The sequence below is a fragment of the Peromyscus californicus genome, unplaced genomic scaffold, assembly GCF_007827085.1.
Source record: "Peromyscus californicus insignis strain IS unplaced genomic scaffold, ASM782708v3 Scaffold_4__1_contigs__length_199733344, whole genome shotgun sequence".
NCBI lineage: Eukaryota > Metazoa > Chordata > Mammalia > Rodentia > Cricetidae > Peromyscus > Peromyscus californicus.
The window spans coordinates 87,954,479-87,982,127 of record NW_026294562.1 but is presented as its reverse complement, the minus strand read 5'-3'; the positions used below and the strand labels follow the sequence as shown (position 1 = coordinate 87,982,127).

Sequence of the window (27,649 nt, the reverse complement as noted above, 5' to 3'; positions counted from 1 at the left end):
AGTACTGATCAGAAAATGCCTATGAGAAGGCAACTTGAGTCTGGGGAGAGGAAGAAGGGAGTAGGCAAAATGAACGCATGTTCACCAAGGACTGGGAATGGCTTCCTCCCCCAGTAACAGTGAAAGGTCCCTTGATGTCCACACAGGGCATTCAGTCTCCAGGAAGTTGCTGTCTCATAATGGGGCTAAACTCCCCTGAGATTGTTGCCTGTTTTGAACCTGACTAACAAATACGAAAAGTACATCCAGAGAGGATCCAGGGGTGCTGTGTCTCAGAATAGATTTCAGATATTTAAAGAGATACAAACACTTTAACAGCCAACACTGTGAAATTCAGAATGTGTAGCATCTATTTAATAACTATGGGCTTACACAGAAACATGAAAATATGAATAAAGAAGAAAAAAATCCAACAGATTCTAAGCAAACCTCAGAATGACATAGATGGTAGAGCCAGCAGGTAAGATAGGAAAAAAAACCATAGGAGGCTAGGATGCAGGCAAATCCACTCTCTCAAAAGCTGGAAAAATTGACAATGACCATGTCACCAGTCTAGAATATACAATCTGAGATAACATTTATGTTATTTCTATGTAATAATTGCAAAATTTTGAGACATTTTTGATAGGGTTAATTATATGCCCCCTCCATCCAGTCTAAGATAGCACAAGATGTTTGTCAGGGGACAGGCTGCAGGAACTTAGAGTGCCTTGCCAGGTTGAGAAGGCTTTTGCTGTATATAGAACTGATAGGTGATATTCATAGCCTAGCTCAATGATTCTGGATCTTTCTCAGTATGGAACGCTGTAACCAGACACTTCCATTCCCACACTGAAACTACTTTCATCTCCTTCCTGACCACCATGAGCATCCTCAGTACCACCACCATTAACAGACTGCTTATTACATGCTAGAGAACATATGGCTTCATGGAAGGCCCATAATATCATCAACTCCCAGATTACAGTGACAGACTGAACAGATGAAAACCCTGTGTTTATCTCTGCTACCTTCTGCAAACATTGCCCTGTCATATTTCACTATATAATGCATGATCATGCTCTATAGAGGGAAAATGACTGTAGTGAGGACCACGATGAAGCTGGGTGATCAAATCTCCTCAGTTAGCAGACTGAGCTTACTCTCAGAAGTTTTTCAGTAATAGGAACATTCAATTTTAAATGCCCACTTTGTGTCTTGGTTTATATATTTCTGCTCACATACATAATATATGATCTAAGAAGTATAAGAAATGGGTCCTTTGTTGCTAACATAAAATACAGGCAAGTCAAACCATACAGAACTCTTATGCCTAAGAATTTGCATGTGGTCAAATGAGTAATAAAATCTGTTGGCCCACAAAGTTGGAATGGTAAAAGCAGATAGAAACTTGAATTTAGCCAGGGAACATTTACTCATCCAGTAAAGGCTTGGTTTGGTACAGTTCCAGCTGGCCAACTTAAATTACAAAATGACTTTTTCATGTTAAAATATTTAATACCCAAATAGCCCAAGTTGCTGGCGCTTCACAATACTCTTTCTCAAACAACTATGAAGAGACTTATTCCTTGGGTTGAGCTGCTGTGCTGATTCAGATTCACAAATAAGCTTTTGGAACTTAAAATAATCTATTTCCACAAACTTACAATTCCTATGCTAACTGTTTTAGCTTAAGACCTCTAACAATTAAGTGTAATTTCACTCTATTTCTCTAGAGAATCATTAAGTTAATATTTGGGAATGGAACATAAACAGGCTGTCATGAGGATGCTCATGTTTTGGTCTTCAATACTTGGAGTCCATTATTTTTGCAGACTTTCTGAAATCTCAACATTGCTATCTGAAAATTTACCAAAATAAGATAACTTCTGTGACTGTAGAGCACCCAGTAGTGATGTTGGTTGCTCTCAACAGTTTGCTATGTGAAGATTCAATAATTGCCAAACTCCCTACATGCAGTACTTCTGCCGAATTACAACCACGCATCCACACTTAGCACACCTCCCCAAGTTCATAGTCAATTACATACAATTGTTTTTCCAAACTGTGTGAATTTATTAATTCAATATAGGAAGTAGATATAGTCCCCACAACCAACTTGTACTATGTAGAGACCAGATGCAGCACAGATTTGAAGCGTCTGATCATTTCCCTTGTCACCAGGTACCCCCAAGTGACCAGTTTGAGGACACTGAAAACCAGTTAAGAAAACCATGTGACAACACTCCACCCATAACTGTGAAAACCCATTTATCCTCTCATAGTGACATGGTATCAAAAGCACCGTCAGCCATTGACACCCTATTCCTCAGCACCTCTTTGTAGCTAGTTTTGAAGGACAGAGCTCTACAAACTATGCCAAGTCCGGCATTAGATTCCCTTTGATCCTCTTCTAACACTGAGGACTCTAGGCCCTACTCTGGTACTGTGAGTGAGCTCCCCACCTGTTTGAGGAATGTGGAGAGAAGTGTTGCAAGTCTGTGACAAAGTATGACAATAAAAGCACAGCCATTCCTGCCAGAGAACATTAAAAAATGAAACCCAGACTCTGAAGGGAGAGGTTTTTTTTTTTTTTTTTTTTTTTTTTTGAGGAGTGAGGTTTTGGAGTGAGGGAAGGATCTCACAATATAGCACTATTGTTATCAAAAGGGAAGCACCTGTTTCGCAATGCTCACTCCTGACATTCCCCATAAAGAGGGCTGCTTATTCCCAGCATAGCCTGCTTCACCACCTTCCTTACAAAGCTATTTTCCAAACCATTTCCACGATCCTGCAAAGCAAGTACCTTAACTTGAGTTACAGGGCTGGTCCCTCTCTTTTCATTTTTTATCCCAGTAGGTGAGACCGTCCCTGCTGTGTTTGGTGGCTGTGGAGTTGATGGCATCTTTGCTCCAGGTGACACCTGCATGCTGGCCAGCTGAGCGGCATAGAGCTGCTGCAAAACAGAGAAGGCGAACGTCGGTCTCATTAAATGCAGCTGAAACGGGTTCAAAAAACTTACCGTATTGTCAGCTAACATCTCTCACAACCCTGCAATTTCTCTCTCACTTTCTTTTCAAAATAGGAAAATAAGAAAAATCAAAGTGACTCAGAAAGGAAGAGGACTAGAATGAGAAACATGGGGCTGTAGGTGTTCCAGCAATGACACCATAGGCTGGGACAGCACTGGTCTCTCAAGAACTAAGTTCCTTCAGTTGTACTAAAAGGAGTTTGGCAGAGCAGTCTCTTAGGTTCCTTCTAAGATCCTGCAATCACTGTATAATGTTGTTTAGTGCCAGGCATGTCCACCTGTGGACTAAGAAACTAACCTGAACTTCCCTAGCAGACCTCAGTCTTCGCATACTTCTCTGGGGATACAGACCCTTCTAAAGATCAGTGCTGCCTCTGAGTCCCTAGAGTCTGCCAGCAGTCACTTCCCTCTCCAGTCTTACCTCTAGGCACCATAGAACAACAACCTTTGGCAGGGTTAGCCAGATTGGTAGCCATAGAAACAAAAAGGCAAACTTCTTTTCCTGGCCCAAGTGCTGAAGGAGATAACCCAGTTTCCCCTTTATGGTCAGAACAGCTCTGCTGGTGTTTCCCCAGGCTCCCCTTCAGCTTGGGACCCTAGGCTTATTTCCCTATATTCCCACTGCTGTCTCCTGGCCTTTTCTAAGTATTTGCTATCTTGCTATCTTATTCATCCTCTGCTCCCTCTTACAAGCGCTCCTTTTCCTGAGACAAGGTAAACAGACAATCTGATCCCATTCATCTTAAAATGATTAACATTAAGTACATTGATTTAACTGAATGCAGACTCTAGATTGGGATATGGGCCAATCTCCCTTTTAGATAATTTTAACTTTTATCAAAATAATGTTATACATGGTTTCATAAATTCAATATTACTTTAAGGCTTTTAAATAAAAAGAAAATGATAACAACACAGCCACCTTAAATAAGGTAAAGCCTCTAGAGCCACACGTGATGGCCTTGGCCTCCCCAGCTGGCCTCTCCACCTCACTCCTACTCTGTGGAGACCATCCCTTTTCAACTTGGTTGATGGTTCTTACTTATCACCTCATTCGCATATGTTTATATGCTGTCTGTCTTTATCTGCTGATCTCACACAGGAGGATGAAAGTTTAGCTTTCTCACATCACCAGCCACATGTGCCTTCATGTGTCCCTCCAATTGCTTAACGCTAACGTCACAGATTTTAAGTTAGTCTTACTGTTTCATTCTACTTGGCACTCTTCATAGCTGAGCTATGCAAAGAGCTAAAGTTCATTCTCTCTCCTCTTCCCACCCACCTCTCTCTGGTACTAGGATTGAATCTAGGTCCTCAGGCTTGCTAGGTAAATACCACTTAGCTATATCTCCAGACTACTTTCAATTTTTTATTTTGAGACAGGCTATCACTAAGTTGTCCAGGCTAGACTTGAACTCACCCTGAAAGCCAGACATATCCTGGACTTATGTTCTGCATGTCTCAGTCTCCCAAGTAGTTGGGACTACATGGATTAGATACAGCAGTAACTTTTCTCTTTAGTTTTTTGTTAGATTTAATATTTGTATTATTTATCATTTTATCTTTCATTTCTCTTTCTGGTTTCTGTAACTATCACTGGGTAATTCTCAGACTCTCCAAAAGATCAAGAAAACTCAACACAATACAGTTGAACATATGGCTAATCTCTGTATCCATTTTCCCCCTTAGAGATACCCTCTAGAATTCTCTACACTCTTGCTCCAGTTTTTCATTAGGCCAGTGTTACACAGAAGTCCCCTTTGTCTCTACTATGTTGGATTCCATTTTCTGTCTCTCATGGCTTCCTGTCTCTTAGTTAATTGTCATATTTTCGATAGTACATACACTCCAGGAAATACTTGAGAAAAGTGCCTGTGAGGTTAGTTTTTTAGGAACTAATGATTCAGGAAACTGTTATTATTGTAATCCCTTGATACAGAATTCTAAGTTAAAAATGATTCCCAGAATTCCAAAGACAACGACTTACTGTCCTTTTACTATTCTTGCCAAGTAAGTCTGATGTCATGCTGATTTCAGATTCTTTGCATGAAATCAGTTTTCACTTGAGAAAGTACTGACTTCTTCCCTCTATACCACGTGTAGATTTCCTCCTGAGGCCTGTCTGCCTGTTGACTTTACACTCACTGGTCTGGAGCCTAGTCCTTCTAATGTATAAAATCATGTGCTTCAACTCTAGGAAACACTCTGGGGTTTTCCCATCAATCCACACTAGTAAATGCTGGACATCCTCTTGAATCCTCTGGTTTTAGTTTTTCCTTCTGTCTCACACTCTTAAACATTTTATCTACTCTATAACAGATTATTTTCATCAACTTCTTCTAAGACTTCAATGAACTTTCCACTGTCACAATTTTAAGAATCCTTTTTGTTCTCTGATTGCTTCTTTTTATAGCATCTTGATCACTATTCTGCTCAGTGATTAATGATGGTTTTGAATTTGTTTTTGTTTTCTGTTCTCTGCACTGTTCTCTCTCTTTTAATCTTTCTCTTACATCTTTGGGTTGTGAGCCTAGCCTTTAATGGCTGAGCCATCTCTCCAGCCTTGAGCTCTTTCTCATTGGAGGATTTCTAAAGTCTCTGGTAAACATTGACTAACATAAGGGACATCACCAGAAGCTGACTGGGAAATCTAAGTGTAGGTGGACCATTACTGAATGACAGGCTTCAGTATAAAATTATAATGCAGAGAGTAGATTTTTCCTTGGAGAATCCAAAGTGTCAACACTCATAAATTGTTTCTCTTACACTGATCCATCTTCTTAGAGGGATACCCTCAAATTCTTGTCTTTGCTTGAATATTCACTTGAATGCCATTATTGGGTCTGTTGTTCCAAGATAAAAACCTATGAACACAGTTTCTCAAGAGACCAAACTTTCACTCTCTTGCTAGGCTGTGACTCCTCTTGAATGGTGGGAGGAGTCAGTAGTCATTACCATGCATCAGCAATCTTGTCGACCATTCTCCTCCTATCTCTGCCTTCTATGGCATATCACCTTTTACTTTTCTGATGACAGCTATAACTCAACTATCCCTTTCTCATGCCCCCCAAATGTTCACCAGCTCTCTTTCTACTTGTACTCAAAGGTTGCCACTTCTAATCCTTAACTGTCCCTGTATTGGGTCTTATATGAAACTGGTAATAAATGAATGTGTTAATTTGCCATGGTTGACCCACAGTCAGATATCCCAGACTTAACAGTGTTGGAGCTTAAAAATGTCATTCAAATATTTTCTTTTCCTCTTAGAATCAAGAGTACCTTGATGGTCAGATTTCTATCATAATAGAAAGCTTCCTAGTTCATCAACTACAGAGAAAATAGCTCAAACTAAGGCATATTAGTAGAGGAAGAAAAACAGGTGGTTTGTATATAATTTCCAGCATTACTATCATTCAGATGGACAAATAAAAAAAATTACAGTAATCAAAAACAGACCTTTCAGCACATGTAATTAAATGAAAGCTTAATAAAGAATAATTTGCAAGAGCCAGATGTGCCTATGTCATGATTGTTGCTTTCTTTGGAACAATTTTTCTAATATAACAAGCCTCTAAAGAAATTAAAGTTTCTTAATTCTCTATGCAATGACTCAGTGGCAAGAAAAATTCACAAGTAAGAGTCAAACTGCTATAATTTAGGCAAAGGAAAGGCTGTGGTTTTGTTTCTTTTCTACTTTGATGGATCTTTTTCTTTTGAAATTTAGCAAGGCTGAGCATGCAGCTCAGTTGGTAGAGTGCTTGCCTAGCAAGCACAAAGCCTGGGGTTCCTTTCCAACAAACACTGCATGAACCAGGCATGTTAGCACAATGTTTGTAATCCCAGGACTTGGGAAGGGGAAGCAGAAGGATCAGGAATTCAAGGTTCAAGATCCATATTTATCAAGTTTGAGGTCAGTCTGGATTACATGAGACCTTAGCTCAAATTAAAATAAATAAAACGTTGGTAAGACACAGGAAACATCTTCTCTGGAACTTCTGCTTGGACTAGGCCAGCAAAGCAAAGTTTGATAATGAATGACATGTATAGAGGAAGCTGCAAATAGAAAATGCAGTGGCTAATTTTGGGAGCTGTAAACAATAACTGGATATTAAAGAGTCATGAAGTCTTAGAGATATGGGTCCTTACAAATAATCTATTCCCCATCAAAAGAAATTTCATTTTGTTTCACTCAATTTTGAATCTTTCAGAGAGCTGCAACTGATCATGCAAGGGAAAAAACCTTTAGAAATAAGTCTATATTTTAAATATCTGACTCAATTCAATGATGCTTCAGATTTACTGGACAACAGTTAATTTTTAGAAATAAGGTAGTCTTCATTGCTTTCTCTAAAGTTCTAATAATCATTTCATACTCATATCCAGTAAGTTCTACATAAACATGACAAGACCCCAGAAACTCATCATGCTCAGAAATGGTTCTTGTGAGTTGTGATTCCTGGGGCATTGGAGGCAGGGAGAAGAACCATTGAGTGAAATGGACAGTAGGATACAATATACGACTCAGTACAACAAGCTTTGAGATAAGAATCAGAAAGCAGACTGCAACAAGAAGAAAGAGGGCACCCGTGAAAATCAATTTATCACATTCTACCTAATGAAGCATAGTCATTTAGCTGTAATTATCATCCTCAAATTGGAGATTTTAGATTTGATTTAGATAATAAGAATGCCATTCATCAAATAGGCATACATTTACAAAGCAATTTCATAGTAACTTTCTAAGCTACTATCAGCTGGATGCATTCTATGTGCAAAGTTCTGCACCAGGAGTGGAGGAACCAAAGGCTTGGGCCACCATTCAGTTCTAGAGGTGTGAACTGGAGATTTCCAGCCCTTGACTGGCAGCTCTCCTGTGGTGTCCATCACTTTTGACCCTTGTGTTTGGTCATGCACGTGTTGCTTCCTATCCTTGACAGACTGTAAACTTCATGAAGACACAGAAGACACATGATTCTAATTTTTGTTGAATGCCTGCCACTAATGACAGCAGCTTAGGAGTAACAAGTACCCAAGGAGTATTTCTGAATTGAAATACTACACAGATCACTGCACAGTAGAAGAGGCTCTGCAAATGAGACAGCCACACTCAGCTATATTTATTATATGTCATGAGAAGTTTCATTATGTTGAATTCTAAAAAAATTAAAACCAAAGGAATATACACTCAGTCTTTGCTAAGTTACATTGTTTCACATGAGTAGTGAGGGAGGAGAGGACAAAGGAGGTGAACGAGGTATAAGTCACATAGATACTAACAGGTCTCAAAGAGCCTTATTACTTTATATACTAACCTAAAAATTAATTAAAACACAAATTTTAAAAATTATTTTGTTTAACCAAAAAATGGATCTTTTAAAGTGGTTTGATGAAAAAAACAACAAAACAAACAAACAAACAAATAAATAAAAATAAAGTGATTTGATAACACATTTACCAGGTGTGGAACTACTAGGTTCACTGATGTGCTGAAATTTGTCACACAAATAGCATTTGGAGCATAACTAAGGAATAGTGCCAGGCTTTTCTTTTTAGCATATTTACAAAGAGCTCTAACAGTTTTCTGATATTGCATCTGTTTTGGGAGAATATAAAAATATTATTTATTCTAACGACATAGCTTTAATTGGAAAATCTCTTAGCAGACTAGAGGGTTAGGAAGGAAAAGGGTCAAACTCTGATTACGTATCTTGTAAGGTTTATTAAGCTTCATTCCATGGAGGATTCTCGGACCAGAGTTCAAAGTCTAAGAATGATCATGAATAGCAATTCCTAACCACAGCTGAGGTCTGAGAAATTAGCAATACAGAAAAGTGGACAACAGGCCGAGTAAAAGTCTACATTTATCATATTGTAAAAAACACATTTTATACTTGTATTCTCCAGCAGAGAATACCACAGAGAAAGAACATATGGCTTTTTTCATTCATAGTCATATCATTTTCACATAACTATTCTGCCCATCACCTAGTTACCACTCTCATTCATTCACAATGTAATTCAACAACTACATACTGAATATTAAACTAAGGTATGGTGGTGCTGAATATTTGGATTTATTGTTTTATTTAATCTTCATCACAATTATATAGGAAAAATAGTTACCTATGTTAGCAAGTCTCACCTTTAATCCCATTTCTTCTTTAAAAATCAAATTGTTTTAAGTAACTAAACAATGACTCACAGTGAAACCCATATCTGGTTCCTAGCCAACAGATAAGGATCATTGTCTAAGGAGAAGAAAGATTCTGATGTGCCCACTGTTCTGAGTTCTCAAACATCAAACTACACCTCCAGATAACTGATACTACTCCTTTAAAAATGGCATTTCATAATGCACAAGTAGTGAAAGAAAAATCAACAATACCACCAGCCATCATATATTTACTCTAGACAAGTCCCTCTTCAACCAATCTAAGCCTTGGTAAAAGACCTAGACCACCCTTGTTCAACCGTCCAACAGATGAGAGAGCAGAACCATGCAGAATGTGGTTAGAAACTGGGAAATTCAATAGACAGGGGTAAAAGACCCCAAGTATGTTCCAGAAGATGGAAAATCAACACAAAAATCACAGCATAACTTTATATATTCTGGATTCTCTTTGGAATAGACTCTCCTTGCATGTCATTTCACCTAATAAAGACATGGAGTGGCCTGCCCACGTCTGTCTCAAAAGAAAAGGAAAATTCTACTTCAAGCATATGTTGCCTACTGGTAGCTTAAAAAAGGAAAGGACAGCAATATATTGTTCAATAAACCAGATGCCATCATTACTACCAACAGACTCAACTCTTACTTGTGTATTTATTCCCATTAGCCCCCGAGAGGCCAGGCCTAGTGCAGACCCAGGCTAACAGACCCCACCCTGTTGTGTCCCACACTGCTCTGCTGGAGAGGACAGCCGAAGTAGGAGGTAACAAGGGGGATAGGAAAGGGAAGCATCCTGAAGGAAGTGACATCATTTACCTGGCTCATGCCCCAAGTCTAGCTCAGTTCTCCAGGCATCCCCTGGGTTCCTCTGCCTACCCAGGAAGCCATGCTGTAAAACTGGACAAGTTCAGCTGTGAAGAGGTGGAAACAGAGGCAGGTAATTAAGAAGCCTGGTTTAGTGCTTGTTTAGCAGAGAGGAAAATATGTCAGTACCAGCCATTCCAGACTGAAGGAGAGGTGAGGGGAGAGTTTAAAAATAATTACTTGAAAGGTTTACAAATACTTTTACTTCTCATAAAGCTTCAATGTCAACAGAATGATCCAGGAAATACAGCTGTGGTTTTCTGGAAGGACAGAACTGAAGTCCTGTTTTCAACACAGAAGGTACTTGTGTGGCTAGTCCATTAATATTTGAGGCCAAAGAAGCCTGCCTGTGGGGATAAAAGGTGAGAGAAGGAACAGAGGAGGTTGAGCAGCTTTCATTCTATAGACTGACTTCACTGCCAAGTCAGTCTTGCCTTCCTGCATATTTTTATCCTACACTCTTTCCCTCTCTTTTTTTTTCCATTTTTTTTTTATTAAACTACAGTTACATCATTTCCTCCCTTACTGCCTCCAACCCATTCCGTGACCTCCTCTAGCTCCCTTTCATATTCATGGCCTCTTTTTCTTTAATCATTATTGGGGTGTGTGTGTGTGTGTGTGTGTGTGTGTGTGTGTGTGTGTGTGTGTGTAAATATAAACATACAATGGCTGAGTCTGTTTAGTGTTTTTTGTCTGTATATGTTTTTCAGGGCTGATCACTTGGTATTGAGTAATCATTTAAGGGGCTCATCCCTGTAGGGTGTGGCTAATTTGCCTTCTCTCAGTAGTCATTAACTGCCTGCAACTCTTCGTCTAGGGGTGGGGCCCATGAGATCTCCTCCATCTGCATTGATATTTCACATTCTACCTACTTTTGAATCTCAAACTAAGTGCAGTTCTCTGCGAAACCTTCCCTCCCCTCTGGCCTACCACATTCACCCCTCTAGCCTCGTGTACTTCCCTTTATTCTCTCCATGTCTTTCTCTTCCACAAAATTTCCAGCTTATCAAGAAGTGAACAACTGGGTCTTCTTTAATCTACCTTCCTAGTATATAAGACAATGTCTGGTATTTAATAGCAGTCCTGCTCACACTTGGCCATTAAATACCTTTCATTTCCATTTGGTGTCATCTTCTTGAAATTGCTACCATTTCTGCCAAAAGCCTTTTCTCCATTTCATTTTTCCTCCATGTAGTGGCTGGTTTTGTGTGTCAACTTGACACAAAGTCATCAGAAGAATGAGCCTCAGTTGAGGAAATGCCTCCTTAAAATCTACCTGTAAGGCATTTTCTCATTTAGTGATCAATGGGGGAAGGTCCAACCCATTGTGGGTGGTGCCATCCCTTGCCTGGTGGTCCTCGGTTCTATAAAAAGGTAGGTTGAGCAAGCCATGGGGAGCAAGCCAATAAGCAGCATCCCTCCATGTCCTCTGCACCAGCTCCTGCCTTCAGGATCCTGCCCTGTTTGAGTTCCTGTCCTGACTTCCTTCAATAATGAACAGCAATGTTAAAGTATAATAAACCTTTCCATCCACAACTTGCGTTGGCTGTGGTGTTTTGTCACAGCAATAGAAACACCAAGACACTCCCCAAAAGGAACATCAAAGACAGAGGTCATCTTTGTTTCTGTCTTACTGAAGCTCTGGACATGCAGGTTCATTCTTACACAAAAATACTGGGCAGTGTGACATTAGCAGGATCACTGTAAATATCATCCTCTAGTCTCTCCTCTGTATGCTTGAGGAAACATCAAGTCCAGAGGATAAAAGTGGTCTGCTTAAAAATATTAGTTGGCAAGCAGCAGGAAGAGTGAATCCAGCGCTCAGGTCTATGGCCTTCCCCAATCACCTTCGGAAGCACTTGTGCTTTCCTGTCCTCTCTTCCCTGGGGGAATGGGCTGCAGATAGAGTTTGTACATTTTATCAGAGATAATTTTATCCTAAAAATGCTTGAGAGCTAATCTGCGGGTACCCAAGAATGGTTTATTTTGGAGAACTTTTTTTTTAATATTTGTTTTTAAATGTACATATTTAAAAGTGCCACCACAGTAATTAGGTTAAGGTAATTATAATCATGTTGAGATATTCTCAGATTTTTTAAACTAGAGCTTATGCAATTATAGATAAAGGGGTGAAAATGTGTCTCTGGTAGGAGTAGACCTGCGAGTTTACTTGGCCTTTCTATAGTAGTCCAAAGCAAGCTAGAACAAGTAAGCCACTGTAAGCCACTGAACGCCAGGACTTGTTGCATTTGATTCACTACTTCCTACAGCCAGCTCAAGAAGGTCAGCAAAGGAAAAAGAATGCAAAGGGTAGCCCCCTGGAGGTCTTCTTGCCCAGTTCTCAAGTATGCAGGAACTGGCTTCTGTGACTTGCTGCAAACAGGGCAGGCAATGTGTTGGGTGTGAAGGAGAGGAGGATACAAGAGAGGCTCAGGACACCTTTTCAAAAGCCAGAATCCATCGGATGTCAGAACTTCCAATCCTCTGCTATAAAAATAATCAATTGAGATTCATTCTCCCATTACACCGGTTACCTTAGGCTACATTTTAAAAGAGCAATTCCTCACGTGACTATGCTGTGTGGTATAATTTGCTAAGAATAAGCAAAGCATCTCTCTCTCTCTGTGTTTCTACTCTTTTCTTTTATGATGCTAAAGAAAATACATCAATATATAATGCCTTTTTACAGAAATAAAAGCAAGGCCCTGAAACAATTGGTTACTCCACTCATGAAGCAAGATATCCAAAGAGGTGATAAGGAGGACAGACGGAAAGCAGCATCACAGAAGCAAGCGGCTCCATGACCATTTCCAAGAGCTGAGCAGGCGCTGCTGAGAGCTCCATTTCTCCGAATGCAGTGATGTTCCTGTGACTTTGTAATCACAAAGCCAGAGTTCATGAGCAACACCCTAGACTAGTGCATCTTGACGCTATCAAGAGGATAGAAAGACTCAGTTGTGAGTCTGGAGTTTGGGTTTGAAACTTGAGCATTAATTCTCACACACACAGATCTGTATTTTTCAGCACATGTGTTCTTTTGTATAAATGCGAGTTTGTCAATATTTGAGAGTACAGTTTCTTTGCAGACATACAATAAATTCATTCATCCTATCATCAATTCATTCAAAAAAATGTTGTGTGTGTGGCTCTATGGGTACTGATAGATTTTAGAAAAACACAAGTGAGGAGTGCTTTGGTAGGGAGGGATAGGGAACAGGGACAGACAAATAAGCATCCATTTGCACAATTCTGTTGTGATGTTTACTATGAAATATGAAACAACTGGGTGTGTCAGCATAATTGGTGGTTATGGTATTGAGTAGAAAGATCAGGAAAATTCAAGAGAAGAGGATTAAATGAAGTGAGAGATGCTGGGGGCACAGAACTCAGTCAGAGACAATATGTGGATGGCAGTCCTGTGACAAAGTTACCCTTAGAAATCAAAGAATCCAGTGTGGTAGGAGTAAGTTGGACCAGGCACCAGGGAAAGAATAATGTGTTGGACAGATAGAAGGTCACATCCTGTAGGCCTTATATATTATGACATGGACTTTAGATCCCACACTGAATTTCTGGGTTTCTAGAAAATACCATGTTAAAACAACATGGCTGACCTGGAAATTCTCAGCAGTACCAACATGGGAGTCTGGAGACAGGCCAGGCTGCCTTGCCGGGGCCCAAAATGATTGCCAAGGAACCAGCTGTTGTTGCTTGAAAAATATTCTACAACTGCCTGGCTTCGATCCCTTTCAAATTCCATCTATAATGAAGATTCCAGGCCAGTACTGAATGAAGACAAATATGGGTTACTATGTAACTAAATAAAATATTTAAATTGTTAAAAAATATATATGGGAAAACAAAAATTGCACGAAAATACAATATTTTCTAAGTGGTACCTTTCTGCTTTGGTTATTGAACAGAACAAATGTTGCTAATTGGAAACGAGTGTTTAGTATGTAAAACATCGTGCTAGTTTCTTGATGAACTTGCTTTATATTCTTCAGCAGACTTTGGAAGACTGAGCAGACTCATGCTACTAAAGACAATTCACACCTATAATAAAATCCACAGATTTATTAAAAATCTATTTTATATTAATACTAAAGTAAAATTTGCATTTTTAGAACTATTGAAGGAGAAAGGGATATAGTCTGAACTCACCTGTAAGTAATCAGGTAAATGATAAGGAATAATGTAAAATATTCTCTTAATTTCCTCATATTTTCTTCTGTACTTTCTTCAAATTCGAGTGAATGTTTTGCCCTATTTCAGGGCCAATTCTGCTGTCACTGTTTAAACAGCAAATTATTACTACTGCCAACTGGAGAACTTTGTCATATTTTGTAGTATGTAAATATGCCATCTGCACCTTGCAGCGATACCCGTGGTTTACTCTCTAATTAACAGAAAGGGAATACCTTGTATGTGGTGGCCATAGTGAAAAACCATTCAAATGGTGGATAACAGCATAGGGCATGCTTTATTGTCAGTAGATACTGATGGACAGCTCAACAACTTACTTTGAACACGGCTTACAGCAGAGTAACCAGGGGATAACTACACAAAGGGCTGAATATGAAATTTAGACAAATAAGATTGCATAAGTTGCTTTGAGAAGTAGGATGGCATCATGACCAGAGTGCACCTCCTTCAGTCATCACTGCACACTAACTGGGATCATCACTAACTGGGATCTTCACTAAGCCATTTAGTCTCTCACAGGTGGGAAGTGGAGATGCAGGCAGGCACAACATTCTCCACAGGTTATGTGTGCAGTAAACTGAACTCAAGCATTGGAACTTCTTGTTCTTATAGCACACTCTCCTTAAAAGAAGGCCATTCTTAGAGCTGAGGCAGGGGCTTGGCATGTAGGAAGCCAGAGGTGAGGTGAGAGGGAACAGGGTAGGGAAAAAGGGAGGGAGAGAGGAAGAGAGGGAGAGAGGGAGAGAGGACATTATTGGTTGGGGATGTAGCTCAGTGGTAGTAGAGTACTAGCATGTGCAAAGCCCTGGATTCAATCCCTAATACCCTAACACGGCAGGCGGGGGTGGGGGTATATCAGAAATGAAAACAAGCAAACAACAAACCCGAACAACAAGGACTAGTCTAACTAGTCATTTACAAATGACAGAAACACCACAGCTACAAAGGCTTTGACTAAGGGCTCTGAGCTGAGCTTTGCTCCATGAAGCCCCAGAAATAGGCCTTTTGTTAGCTGAAAGGTAAAAAAATCACCATGAACAGAATGGGCCCAAACCCTGCACCACGATTTGGCTGTGGTTAGTAATATCTCCTCTCTGCCCATTCCTTTGGGCCAGGATTGGAAGGCTGCACACTACCGAAATAAGATGTTGAGGCTAAGGATCAGTGTGTCAAGTCCATAGCAGTTCCCCTCCCCTCTGGTAACAGGGGGAGCACCTTGCTATTCTCTGGAGAAAAGGAACTTTGTTCAGTCTTTGTTGTTACTGTCTATTCTTAGAAAGAGAGAAGACTTTAAACGTTCAGAATCCCAGGAGTTTGGAGGGCTTTCTGACTCTCACCATCTCTTCTAAGCCTACTGTAACTTGTCCAGAAAACTCTTACTCCTAATGTCAGATCACAGCTTTGGTTTGTTTAGAAGGCATCTTTCCAATGGAATATTTATGTCTCTGCACAGCTCTTTGAAGGAATAATCTTATGGTTTCGTGCCTGTCTTGGGTCAGGGGTTCAAATCAGCATTTCTTTCTGTCATTCCTTATATGCTGTGTGATAGTCTACAGCACAGGAAGATGAGTCACAAAACAAAGTGACGATTTGACTTCAGCAACTAGTTCTAGTTAATCAAAGATTTCCAGCCTCATCGCAGCATGAAATGCTGTGTGGAAAGCAGGAGAAGAACAAAGCGTTTGGTCAAGCAACACACCTCGTGACATAAACACATATGTCTCTTAAAGGGAATTTTATCGATTCCACATTATCGGCACACAAAAGGCACATTCTTGTCACAGATCTGGTGTGACTGTGGAGTCATCGTCATTGGAAACAAGGGCCTGATTAGGTTCCCACATAGATATGAATAGATTTTCCTTTTGTGTGTGTGTGTGTGTGTGTGTGTGTGTGTGTGTGTGTGTGTGTGTGTGTGTGTGTGTGTGTGAAATAGTTGCTTTTATTCCTTTTCAAACAGACTGCTAATTGTCACCCTAAAAACACTGAATTGTGTTCAGGCAACATTTGTTTCTGCTCTCTCTTCCTGTCTTTTTAGAATCGGCCAATAACATGACTGTCCTTCTGGCTGGTCTTCTGGTGAGTCTGAGTTAATCCACAGCTGTGTGGATGGGGAAAAGGTACACAGCAGGCTGCGGCTGCTGGGTCTCTTGTCTGCTAATAAAGTGTGCAGTCTGCGGGACAGATGTTAGGGGGATCTGTTAAATAAGTCAGTGACAGAGATCCTGACCTCTGCCAGGGAACATTTTATTATTCCAGAAAGGGGCATAATTATAGCATGTTAACAATGAGAAGAACCGTAGCCTTTCTTTACAGATTTAAGTTTTTGTTATATATTTTGGGTGGAATAAGAGTATTCGGGCACATTCACTGAGAAGCAGTTTGATTGGGTTGAGCACAAACTGCAGATTATGGGATTTCCCCAAATCCCCAGGAAATGGTTGGACCTTGGCTTTGTGTCAATCTTTCACAGTGTTGTTTATTCAGCGTGTATCGTTACACTATTTGTACAGTGTCACTTGCCACAGGGCACCATTGTTCTGAAGGGACTATCAATCTTACCCAACACAGTTCCCTAACTATTAAGTCCAGTATAATGGAAAATGTAAACTAGAGATCAAATTAATAGAGGAATATCACACACTATCCCTTACATTGCTTTACTATTTCTGGTGTGAGTAAAATCATGTCTACTACAGGCATTGAAGATTCCCTCATGTTGAGTAAAAGGCCTGCTGCTCCCTGACCTCATGCTGACCTCCCAGTCTCACCTCTGATTGCTCCTGCACACTTAACCTGGACTAAGTACTTCTAAAGGTGCCACAATGCCTGCTGCTATTGTCTTCACATCTCCATGCTGCCCTGTTTGTCTAGGGATCTTCTCTAGGTCTCTGCCACTGTGCATTCCTCCCCACACTCTCTTTCCAGGAGTCAATATTGCCAGCATCTCACCCAGGAAGTTTGCTGGGACTCCCCCCAAGAAAAAGTTAAGTACTTCCTCCTCCCACAGTGTTTTCAAACTGGGAACACATCCATTTTAACAATTATTACATTGCTTGCTAGATCATGGGCCCTCAGAGGGCAAGAGGTGAGTCTTACTGATCTTACTATATCCCAAATAGAAAAAAGTACTTACTATGTAGTAGACATTTAATAAACAATTAGAAAATTAATGTATAAGTGAACTAAATAGTCATTTGTCATGCCTACCAATACTATAACAGGGTCTTATTTTGTTTTTATTTTTAATGGATAATCTTAATTAGGTTGTTACAACTAAATGCAAACTCTCCCCCACAACACACACACACACACACACACACACACACACACACACACACACACACACACACACTTAGTATTTATATCACCCCAAATAGGTAACAATACAATGCATACTGTCTTGTTGGCTATCTTTCTCAATTCAACCAACACTTGTTTATATGGAGCAATGGGTTTGCTCTCTGCACTGGTACCTGCACTTCTCTGTACCTTCACCCAGACCACTGATAAGCACTGCAGCTTTAGGTAAGCTAATCTATCTCTCTGAACTTCAATTTCTTCAACTATAAAATCAAAAGATTCATATAGTACTTGGAGATATGCAAGCAATTTCCACGGGAAATTTCTTATCCCCATTGGCATCATCCCTAAAGCCACTTAACAGAAGGATTTGGGGATTGGGAAGGTTAATTTGCCCAAGTTCAAGTAACAGGCTAGAAGTAGGACTTGAGTAGTAGGCAATTGAGACTACTGGAGGCCTTTTTATTTTCCCAGCTATGGAAATCTGTGGCTTTCACAATCTTACTGATGACTTGTGAAATTTTTTCTTTCTGTATGTTTGTTTTTGTTTTTTGTTTGTTTTTTTATCAGTAGGAAATCAAAAATAAAGTACTCTAATTGCCAACTAGCTGTGATTCATACTAGAGTGCATTGTATGGAACTTCATGATTTTTGAAGTCAGGAGCAGGAACATCAGATAGAGATATGAGGTCAAAATATTTCTCAGTGCCTAGATTCAAACAGTTTTACAAATAAGTAAACACCCATAACAAATGAACACCCCTCTGCTATCTGTTCCCATCACTTTGAACCACTGTTCATTACTTGATTTCCTGTCTGGAGTATAAGAGGGCAGAAAATTGTTTAGTTTTCTTGTTTAATTGAAGGACATCGGACATGACTTAAAAATGTTTGGTAAATGAATAAATGGGTTAGAATATAAACACAAAGATCCTGAGGCAAAGGATACTGAGCATCTAAACACGTGCTCTAACCTTGTGCTCCTTTGGTTTTAATTCTCATGACTACTAATGGAGATGGGAGTCCCACTTCACAGGCGAGGAAGATGAGATTTAAAAGACGTTAGGAAGTGGTCACTTGGTCCTTTTAGGGATCTTGTAGAACTAGGAGGTGCTGCTTTCATAAAACCTTCAAGCCGCTCACTAAATTACAGATCAGAAAAGAAGAGAAGAGAGTGAGCCAGGGCTATCAAGTTGGCCCAGGGGTACAGCAACGGCTACACAGGCCTGGCAATCTGGGTCAGATCAATCTTCAGGAGCCACAGTGGAAGGGTGAAGAGAAAGAACTCTCAAAACTTTCCTCTGAGCTCCACACATAGGACATAGCATGTGGATGCGGCTCCTGCTTCGTGCACTTTTGTGGACTATAAATGAATGATTTTTTTTTTTTTAAGAGAGAGCAAGCCAGCTGCTACACAAAGGGTGACTTGCAATTTCAGTCACTGGTCTCCTCCTAGTGAGGTCAGGAAAACCCTGTAGACAGAGGTGCAGAACTAGTAGGTTGTGGCTTCATGGAGGGAAATTCTAGAGAGCTGTTTTGTCCGGCAACTCCTAAATGTTGTTTTCTGAAGACCACTGGTAAATGGATGGGAAACTGAGGCCCCTACATCAAAGGAGTCACATGTAGGTATCTGAATAAAGCTTCTCTATTTTGTGTTCCCCCTCCCTGCTCTGCTGCTATGTCTGAGCCAATCCCATAACTGCACACTGTGTGGGGACTGTTCCCTGGGGTGTGGAGGCAGCACATTCTACATGTAAGGAAGGTATCTTGGACAGGTGACCAGCGTCCCCACCACAAGGGGTGTCTTCTTGTTCTGTGGTGTGGAGTCGAGCTCCTGAGAGTGGAATCAGTGAGAATGCCCTACGCAGAATTTCTCCTTTATTTTAAAGTTTTTTTTTTTTTTATTTATTTGCTTTTCTCTTCAAGCAGACCAAGTGATAATCTGCTGGGGATGCCACGCTAAAGCACTTTTCCTACTGAGTTTTGAAATGGGGCCTCAGAGAAGGAGTTTGATACAATTCAATGACTGAAGCAATACCTTTGTCCATTTGAGCATTCAATAGCCCACTGCAATACAGCTTAGTTGGAGGGAAATTCCGGAAAGAGGACTTTCTATTTTTTTTTTTATTCTTTCCCAGTTGACTAGAGTGCGACTTGGAAAATGGAGCTCCCTCACTTCCCCAGCCTCTCACCAGTGTTAATTAAATACAAATCACTTAGAATGGGAGCGGTTAACTGAGAGCAACACAATGTTTCTCTCCAACACATTCCTGTGAGCACAGATGTGGTGATCTGTTATAAGAAGGCTCTCGAGCCCAGAGGTCTCACTGATGAAAAATTATAAGAGGCAAAGCAACATAATGTGACAACTGTTCGTAGAAAAACACATTTTAAACTACCCATTTCCATATCCATTGTGCTTAAGTAACACATATCATAAAGGAAATTGGCGTAACAGATGGTTTTGGCGTTAGGGAGCCAATGCAGAGCCGTTTTCACATGGAAGCAGTAAAAGCTCCATGTAAGCCAGCTGGCTTCTTACCTACAAAGTCTACTTTCCCCTCAAGTTAGAGAAATTTCCCAGCACTACGAGGATCAGCATATTTCTCCTTGTGTCAGACGCCGCCGCCGTGTCGTCTAACAGCGTCAACTGGACACGTTGCCCAAACTCTAAAAATGGAGCTTGCTGAACCGGCGCTTCTGTCCCGGCCACTTTAAATTAGAAAACTCTTCAGCTGCTCCACTAATGGTTCTGGAAGTTTCATACACTGTCTGGATCTATTTGTAAATTAAATCGTTTAAAATAAAGCTCTTTAATACTCCATAATCAGTCCTGTCTCTCGGAACATGACTTTACTGTGAATGCTCCTTCCTGACTCTCCTATTGTCCTGAGGTTCCCGGGAAGGAGGCACCCAAGCGATAATTCAGCATTATCACTGCTCCAGTGCACTCATCGCTTAAAGAGCAGCGGAGGCTCGGTGCTCTCTGCCCCTGGCTCCCGAGGCCCCCTGGCCCCAGGCAGGCATGGCGACCCAGCCACAGCCAGATGTCAGGAGGCATACTCAGCTCCTCATGCAGCAGGCGCTCACTCCAGTATGATCAAACATCTGCTTCCTCTGCAGGCGAGCAACCTGCTGAACACAATCCGAGGGCTGTGCGGGGGAGGGATGGCCAAGGACACAGTCCCTGGCTCCTCTAGGAGACTCATCAAAACTCTGAAACTGTAAGACAGCCCCAGAAACTCTCCAAAGGATAGAGTCGCACACAGCAGAAGCATTCAAAGCATTTCCTCAGAGGAAAGAAAGCTAAGGAGTAAGATGGGTTTCCTCACAGTCGTTCTCAGTTTTGTTCATTTCTTTCCGGCTTGAAGTTTCTTCTAGACAGCTGGAAATTTGAAAAGTATACAAACTCCTTGGGGTGTGGAGAAGACCACACTGACTTTCAAAAATTCCCCCCTTTATGATTTAATTGGATCGCCTTCCATTCACTTACATGCTACCGTAGAGGGACTATGTCGTGTACAGAGTTTGTAAATGGCTGGCACACCACCAGTCATCTGAGTTTAAAGCCAAGAAGCCCCTCTGAGAAACACACTCTAAAATACACTCAGCACCTACTAGAGCCCCACCTTGTCACATGGTAAGGAACCTGGTCCAAATCACTTAATTCACCTGAGCTTTGATGTCTTCTTTAAACCTATGGGGATAACATTAAAAACATTCCTTACAAAGGCTAAATATGAATTGCCTTTTAAACCAGAAAATGGGTGTGATGTAAGTGTATGTATGTATACATGTGTACACACACACAATGTCACAATATTCTGTCAGTATACAATTAGCATGTGAGTGATAGGTTTCATTTTGACACTTTTATGCACATACATCATTACACCTAGTTATTATTTAATGATTTTTCACAGCTAGCTTTTATTTTGCTTTGTATCAGAAAGGAATTCAGGTTTCCTTTGTATCACTTATTTAATACACCAGATACAGGCCCTCCGCCAAGAATGGCCTCATTCATACTATTGGTTCTAAGGAAAAGTGCCCCCTATAAAAGCTAATGATCAGCTCCCATATCCTCACCAAATTTCATATTCATATCACTGTCATAGATTTGTAGGCTGTCGAAGTAAAAATTAACACTCCCTTATTGAAAGCTAAGCACATACTGTGCTTAATTCCGTTGGGAGAGCTGTGGCTACCCTCAGCAGAACTGGCTAGCTGGTATAAAACTTTCAGTTTTAATGATCAGAGAAAAGCAAACAGGACAGAACAATCAAATGGGTCCTGATTTGTAGCAATCTGCCCCTGTCGGGATGGACAGATAGGTTATTTCTGCCACAGTGAGTGGCTGCTAGGTCCTATTCTTCCCTATGTTTTCTCTTTCTCCCACCAGAATGCAAGCTCAGTGAGGGCAGGGCTTTGTGGCATCCACTGGTACCTCCTGCTATCTAGATGCTTTTTTCAAGCTCAGCACTGCTGACAGGGTAGGCAGGGTGTGCCTCCATTGCCAATGGCTGTCTAATGTATTGATTGCAGTACCTTCAGGATTACCTGTCTGGTGATCTCTTCCTACCTGATGCCACAGTAATCTCATTGCCCTCTGCCAATCAAAGCAAAGTGTCTCCAGACACTGGCAATCAAGCCTTCAGGAGAAAACTGCCCTCAGTTCAAGACTGCTATCTAAAACAACATGTGGTAAGCAACAGGTACTGAGTAAATAGTGGCAAAGAACCAAATCACTAAATTTCTTATGTTTGGACTTCCTTACCATCTTTTTTTTTTTTTTAAAGACATTAGCTTTAGAGCAGTTTGAGTCTGGCTGTGAAATTAAGTAGGCACAGAAATTTTCCACATCCCAGCCCTTATATAGACATTGTCTCCCCGTTATCAACATCCCCACCAGACTGGAACAGGTGGTAAGGATGAGCCTATACAGGCTCATAGAGGACAAGCCTACATCAACTTGCATGCTCAGTTATAGGAAGCTCATTTAGTGTCCCACATTCTCTACAGTTCCACAAATCCTGAAATTACAGTCTTGAGAGTATTTTCACAGTTTCTAAAATCTGTCCTATCTAGTCCTGCCCCTCTTTACCCTAAACCTTAGAAACCACTGTTTTCACACATACATTTCATTTTTCAAATTTGTTAAGTGCAAATCACTTATAAACTCTCTTAAAGATATATTTTGATACAATCCTAATAATACAATATGTGGGATTTTATTTTTTATTTTTAGACAGGGTTCATGCAGCCCTGGCAGGGCTAAAATTAGCTATGTGGGCAAGGTTGGCCTTGAACTCCTATTCCTGCAAAGAGCTGAGACTGTAAGCATATGTCTCTGTGACAAGTTTAATAAGTGTTGATTTTAATTGTCATATCCAAGCACATTTTAAAATTTTAATTCTTATTGGTTCTTTAAGACTTTTAGGTTGGGTGGTAGTGGCACACGTCTTTAATCCCAGCACTCAGAAGGCAGAGGCAGGTGGATCTCTGTGAGTTTGAGGCCAGCCTGGTCTGTAGAGTGAGTTCCAGGACAGCCAGGGCTACACAGAGAAACCCTGTTGAATTTTATACAACATGTTTTCATCATATTCACCCCTACCCCAACTCCTCCCAGACCCATCTTTCCCTACTCACTAGTAAAATGCAGTAAGATGGATTTTTAAAATATGTATTATTTCATTATTTAACTTAAATGGACAGGTAAATTAGCAAACAGTTGATAGGTAACCCGGTAGGATTTCTAGATAACAAAGAGTTCTGTCTTGAACTGGATTGAAGGAAATGCAGAACACTAGCACCTTGCAGGAGGTGAAATAGTCGGACACACCATGTGTCTTAAGCAATGCTCTCCATACACGTCCTTTCTTTTTGTTTTCCTTCATGCTGCTCAATGTCAGCACCTCCAGGGAAAACACTGACAAGGTACCAATGGGCAAAGTCTAGGTTAAGTTACATGTCCTGACATCAAGTGTTGGGACAAGGTATTATGGCTAGTGTAAAGGAAACAGAACAATGGACTCTTCCACAGTCTACCAGAACTTGAGATTTCTAGTTTATAATGTTTGCCTCACCAATTGAGGATGATGAAAATCACGGAAAATGCATTTAGTTCTCAGCTTTCATTCTTTTTAGTCTAGTAAACAGGAATGCAAATTCTTAGATATATCTGCATTTATTGCTTATTGATATAACGGAATTGTGTCTGTTTATAAAACTGGGGGAAGGAAGTGTTTGTTCCTCTCAAAATTATGATTTAAAATAACTACTACTGTCACCAATTATGAAGATTGGAATATACAGTGGCTCTTTTTATACATGTATCATTCAGCACAGAATAGTTGTTTACAATGAACATAAAAAATGAATACACTGTTAGTATCTATCTATCTATCTATCTATCTATCTATCTATCTATAACAGTATAACTCATTATCAAAATCCTTATAATCTAGAAGAGCCAAAAAATGAGATGGTCTCAAACAATCACATAGAGGGTGAACTATTATAAAACTTCCCTCAAGTGACAGTTGGGTAGACTCTTACCAACCTGCAGGCTAGTAGCATCTGAATGTTCCCATGAGCAAAATAGACAGATCTGGGAGGGCTAACCACAACATGCCAGCCCTCAGTGAGAAGTTTTTCAGTGCACTTAGGTTATGTCTAGGAGGGAAATCTCTGAGCCTCCTCTAGGTTCTCAGTCTCTTTTATTAAAATATCACTAAGAAATGTTTTAATCTTGATCAGTCTTATCTGTTACCTGACAGATAAGCTTGTGATACCATTTTCCAATACAAATTTCCTAACTACTGACTGTACTTACTCATCTTGAAAACTGAGGAAAGCCTCTTATGACACAGAATGTTTTGCTTTCAAACTTTCTGACACATTCTCAGTCATGTTGTATCTCTAACTCCAGTATAGACATATATAGATAATACCAATCCAAAATGATACAAAGCTCATTTGGTGAAACAATGATAGCAATGTTATTATAGAAAATCTGTCACTGTCTATTTAAATGCAAGGACAATTGTCCCTAGGTATCAGTGGGAGATTTGGTCTCATCACCCCCTGATACCCAAATCTCTGGATACTCAAGACCCTTATACTCAACCTTTATATATCTTTCTGTGTTCTTCAGCTCATCTCTAAATCTTGTATAATACATAATGCAGTGTAAATGCTATGCAAACACTTGCTATACTGTATTATTTAGGGAGTCATGACAAAAATAACCTGTACACATTCATTAGAGATGCAATTTTCACAACATTTTCTCCCCAAGGACAGCTGAATTCATGGATTGGAGAACCCACAAAAAACTAAAGGCTGACCATAGTGCGAGTTTCTTGATTGTGGAGTGACTGGTGGGGTTGGAGCTGAATGACTCCTGGTGGGGGTGGGGAGATCTTCATCTTAGTGGAGATGAAGGACTGCACAGGTTTTCACTTCCAATGTACTTCTACTAACTATAGCTGAGGTTATAGTCCAACACCCCAAGAACCAAATAACAAACAAAAGGTAACAGAGTCTATGAGAGAGGAGCCAACTCTCTCAACTTCAGGGCACTTACTTAAAACTAAGTGAAAATCAATAATCCAAAGGAAAACTCTTTCACTCAATGTTTGATTACTCATCCATGGGGAAGAGTACAAATTCCAACTTTGCCAACCACAGTAACCAGTTGGATTTCCAAGAACTGGGAATGCCTCTGCATCTAGCAACTTACTTTAACTTGTTTGTATTTCCTTCAACCTCCATCAGGATTTCCCAAGAACATGTATGTTTTCTAAAAGAGCCATCTGGAAATGAAGGCTTGTTTACATGCTCCCTACAGACAGAGCAAAAGACCAAACCTTTTAAGAAAAGTTTTAAAGAAGGTTAGACCTGACAGCCAACAAGAGATGAAATTCATTCATTTATTCATTCATCCATACACTTGTTTTATTAAATGCAATGCCAGAAAATAGAAATAGTACTGGGCAAACAGCAAATAAGCCATGGTAAGGACTAGAGCTCAGGGTCTGATTCCTTAGCTCAAGGCACATTGGATCCAGCTGCTATATTCTCTCAAGTTTTAGTACCTTCTGAAAGTCAAGAAAACAAGCTGAGGAGGTGAATGCAGGTTGATTAATAAGAGGCAAGCATTGCTCCTCAAAGCATAACTCCTTGGTTGGTATCTTTAAAAGAAGCTTTGAGTCAAGCCCATCCAGCAAAGCTAACTTGTTCTCCCACCCCCATCCTCAGCATGAGGCATGTTTACAATTGTCAAAAAGAAGACAGGGTCCCAGCAGCTAGAGGGCCCCTAAACACAATAGCCAACAGACGAAGCTGGAGCTAAATTAGCAATGGAGCCTTTCCCACACAAATGGACATTGCTTCTCTTTCCACATGAAACTTCGAATTTAACACTGTTGTTTAAATAAAAAATATGTTCCTTTACATGTTAGCAAAACCTTCAATGTGCTCTTCCATCTTTCTAAACTTGGCAAGACTTTTCCTCTAAGCCATTTAGAGTAACCAACAAATGTGAAGACCTAATTCTATTGATATTTTTTGAATTTGCACACCCAATTCCTTCATTTAGGCTACTACCCATGCTACCACTAGACGAACCAGTTTGTTAAAATATGTTGCAACGAAAGCTTGGTGGGCTGTGAATGCTGGAAAATCTTTCTCGGGGGCTAATGAAGACAGAAACTCTGCCCGTTACAATATTAAGTTTGTTTCCTCTGGTGATTCAGAGAAGTGAGCAATCTGTCAGCAGTGCATTGAGGGAAATTACTTGTCTTGGAGGAATAACTGCTGACAGTCACTTTATCTCAGGGCTGACCCACACATCTCCCCACTGACAAACAAATTACTGTCTAAGTTTGCAAAGGTAGCTAGCTAGTTTTAATTTTGATTGCTCTTTCAGAATCTCTTATATAAATACCCACTCCCACCATTGATTGTATTGTTAAAGGGGTAGCAGATGCATGCAGCAGTGTATGTGGGAGGGCAGGTTTGAATTCATAAGCGGGAAAAAAGGAAGACAAATGATAAGAAAAGGAACTGTGAGGCTTCAAGACTGTGCATGAGAAAGCTGGGGAGCGACTCGACATCAAGACTGTGCATGAGGAAGCTGGGAAGCGACTCGACATCAAGACTGTGCATGAGGAGCTGGGGAGCGACTCGACATCAAGACTGTGCATGAGGAAGCTGGGGAGCGACTCGACATTAAGACTGGCAGCATTACCAGTGACTGACTGGGTGAGTGAACACATTACCCACACAGTACTGTAGGAATTAATTTTCTCCAATAAAATGATTTTTAAGGATCATATATTTCACAATCTAAACATATGTCACTGTTTCATAAACAAAATAAATGGATTAAAATAATACATTACCAATATGCTGACATGTGGAGATATTTTAATTAGAAATTCTTAAGCTGTGTGGTGTTTAACTGCTGGATTTGCCAAAGAGAAGCACGCATCATTTAATAAGAAGGCAAGAGGCAGGTGTATCACTTTGCATATGGTACCAGATTGTGTTTAATATAAGCTACAACTACGAGACAACATTGCTCCCAATTAAAAACAAAACAAAGCAAAATTACCGTAGGATCTATCATAATGATAGTAACTACATGAAATGAATCAATACACTGAAAACACTTTTAAATAAAAAAAAAAAATCCAGAAGTCAGGTCTGAGACAGTATTTTCTTCAGACAGAATCTAACATAGTATCTATTTAAAGGCCATATTTACATGACCACCTCATTATTCTAGTCCCCTTTCCTGAACGTTCTTTTTGACTTACTTAAGGACCAGTGCTAACACAGCTACAGAAAGCAAATGGCAAGTGGTCCAGAAATGTATACGGTGAGAGCCTCGGAGTAAGTAGCAATATAATATATTGTTTACTGTGGAAAGTGCCCTCTGTTCTGGAAAGGTCAAAAGCATTGTAGCCTTAGAGTTACAGTTTCCGATTGTTCCCAGGGTTAAATACATTATCAAAATTAATGATTCGAGCCCCTCAGCCTTCAGATATATGAGTATTCGTCCCTCCATCTGCTCAACTGTTTAACTAAAA

General features: G+C 40.2%; 1 protein-coding gene across 1 annotated transcript in view; it reads right to left on the bottom strand.

Moving 5' to 3' along the window:
• Positions 1 to 27,649, bottom strand: part of Sox6 (SRY-box transcription factor 6) — a 569,660-nt gene that overhangs the window by 79,994 nt on the left and 462,017 nt on the right. Inside the window, 1 exon segment of the mRNA XM_052714601.1 lies at positions 2,786 to 2,935. Coding sequence (XP_052570561.1) covers positions 2,786 to 2,935 — 150 coding nt within the window.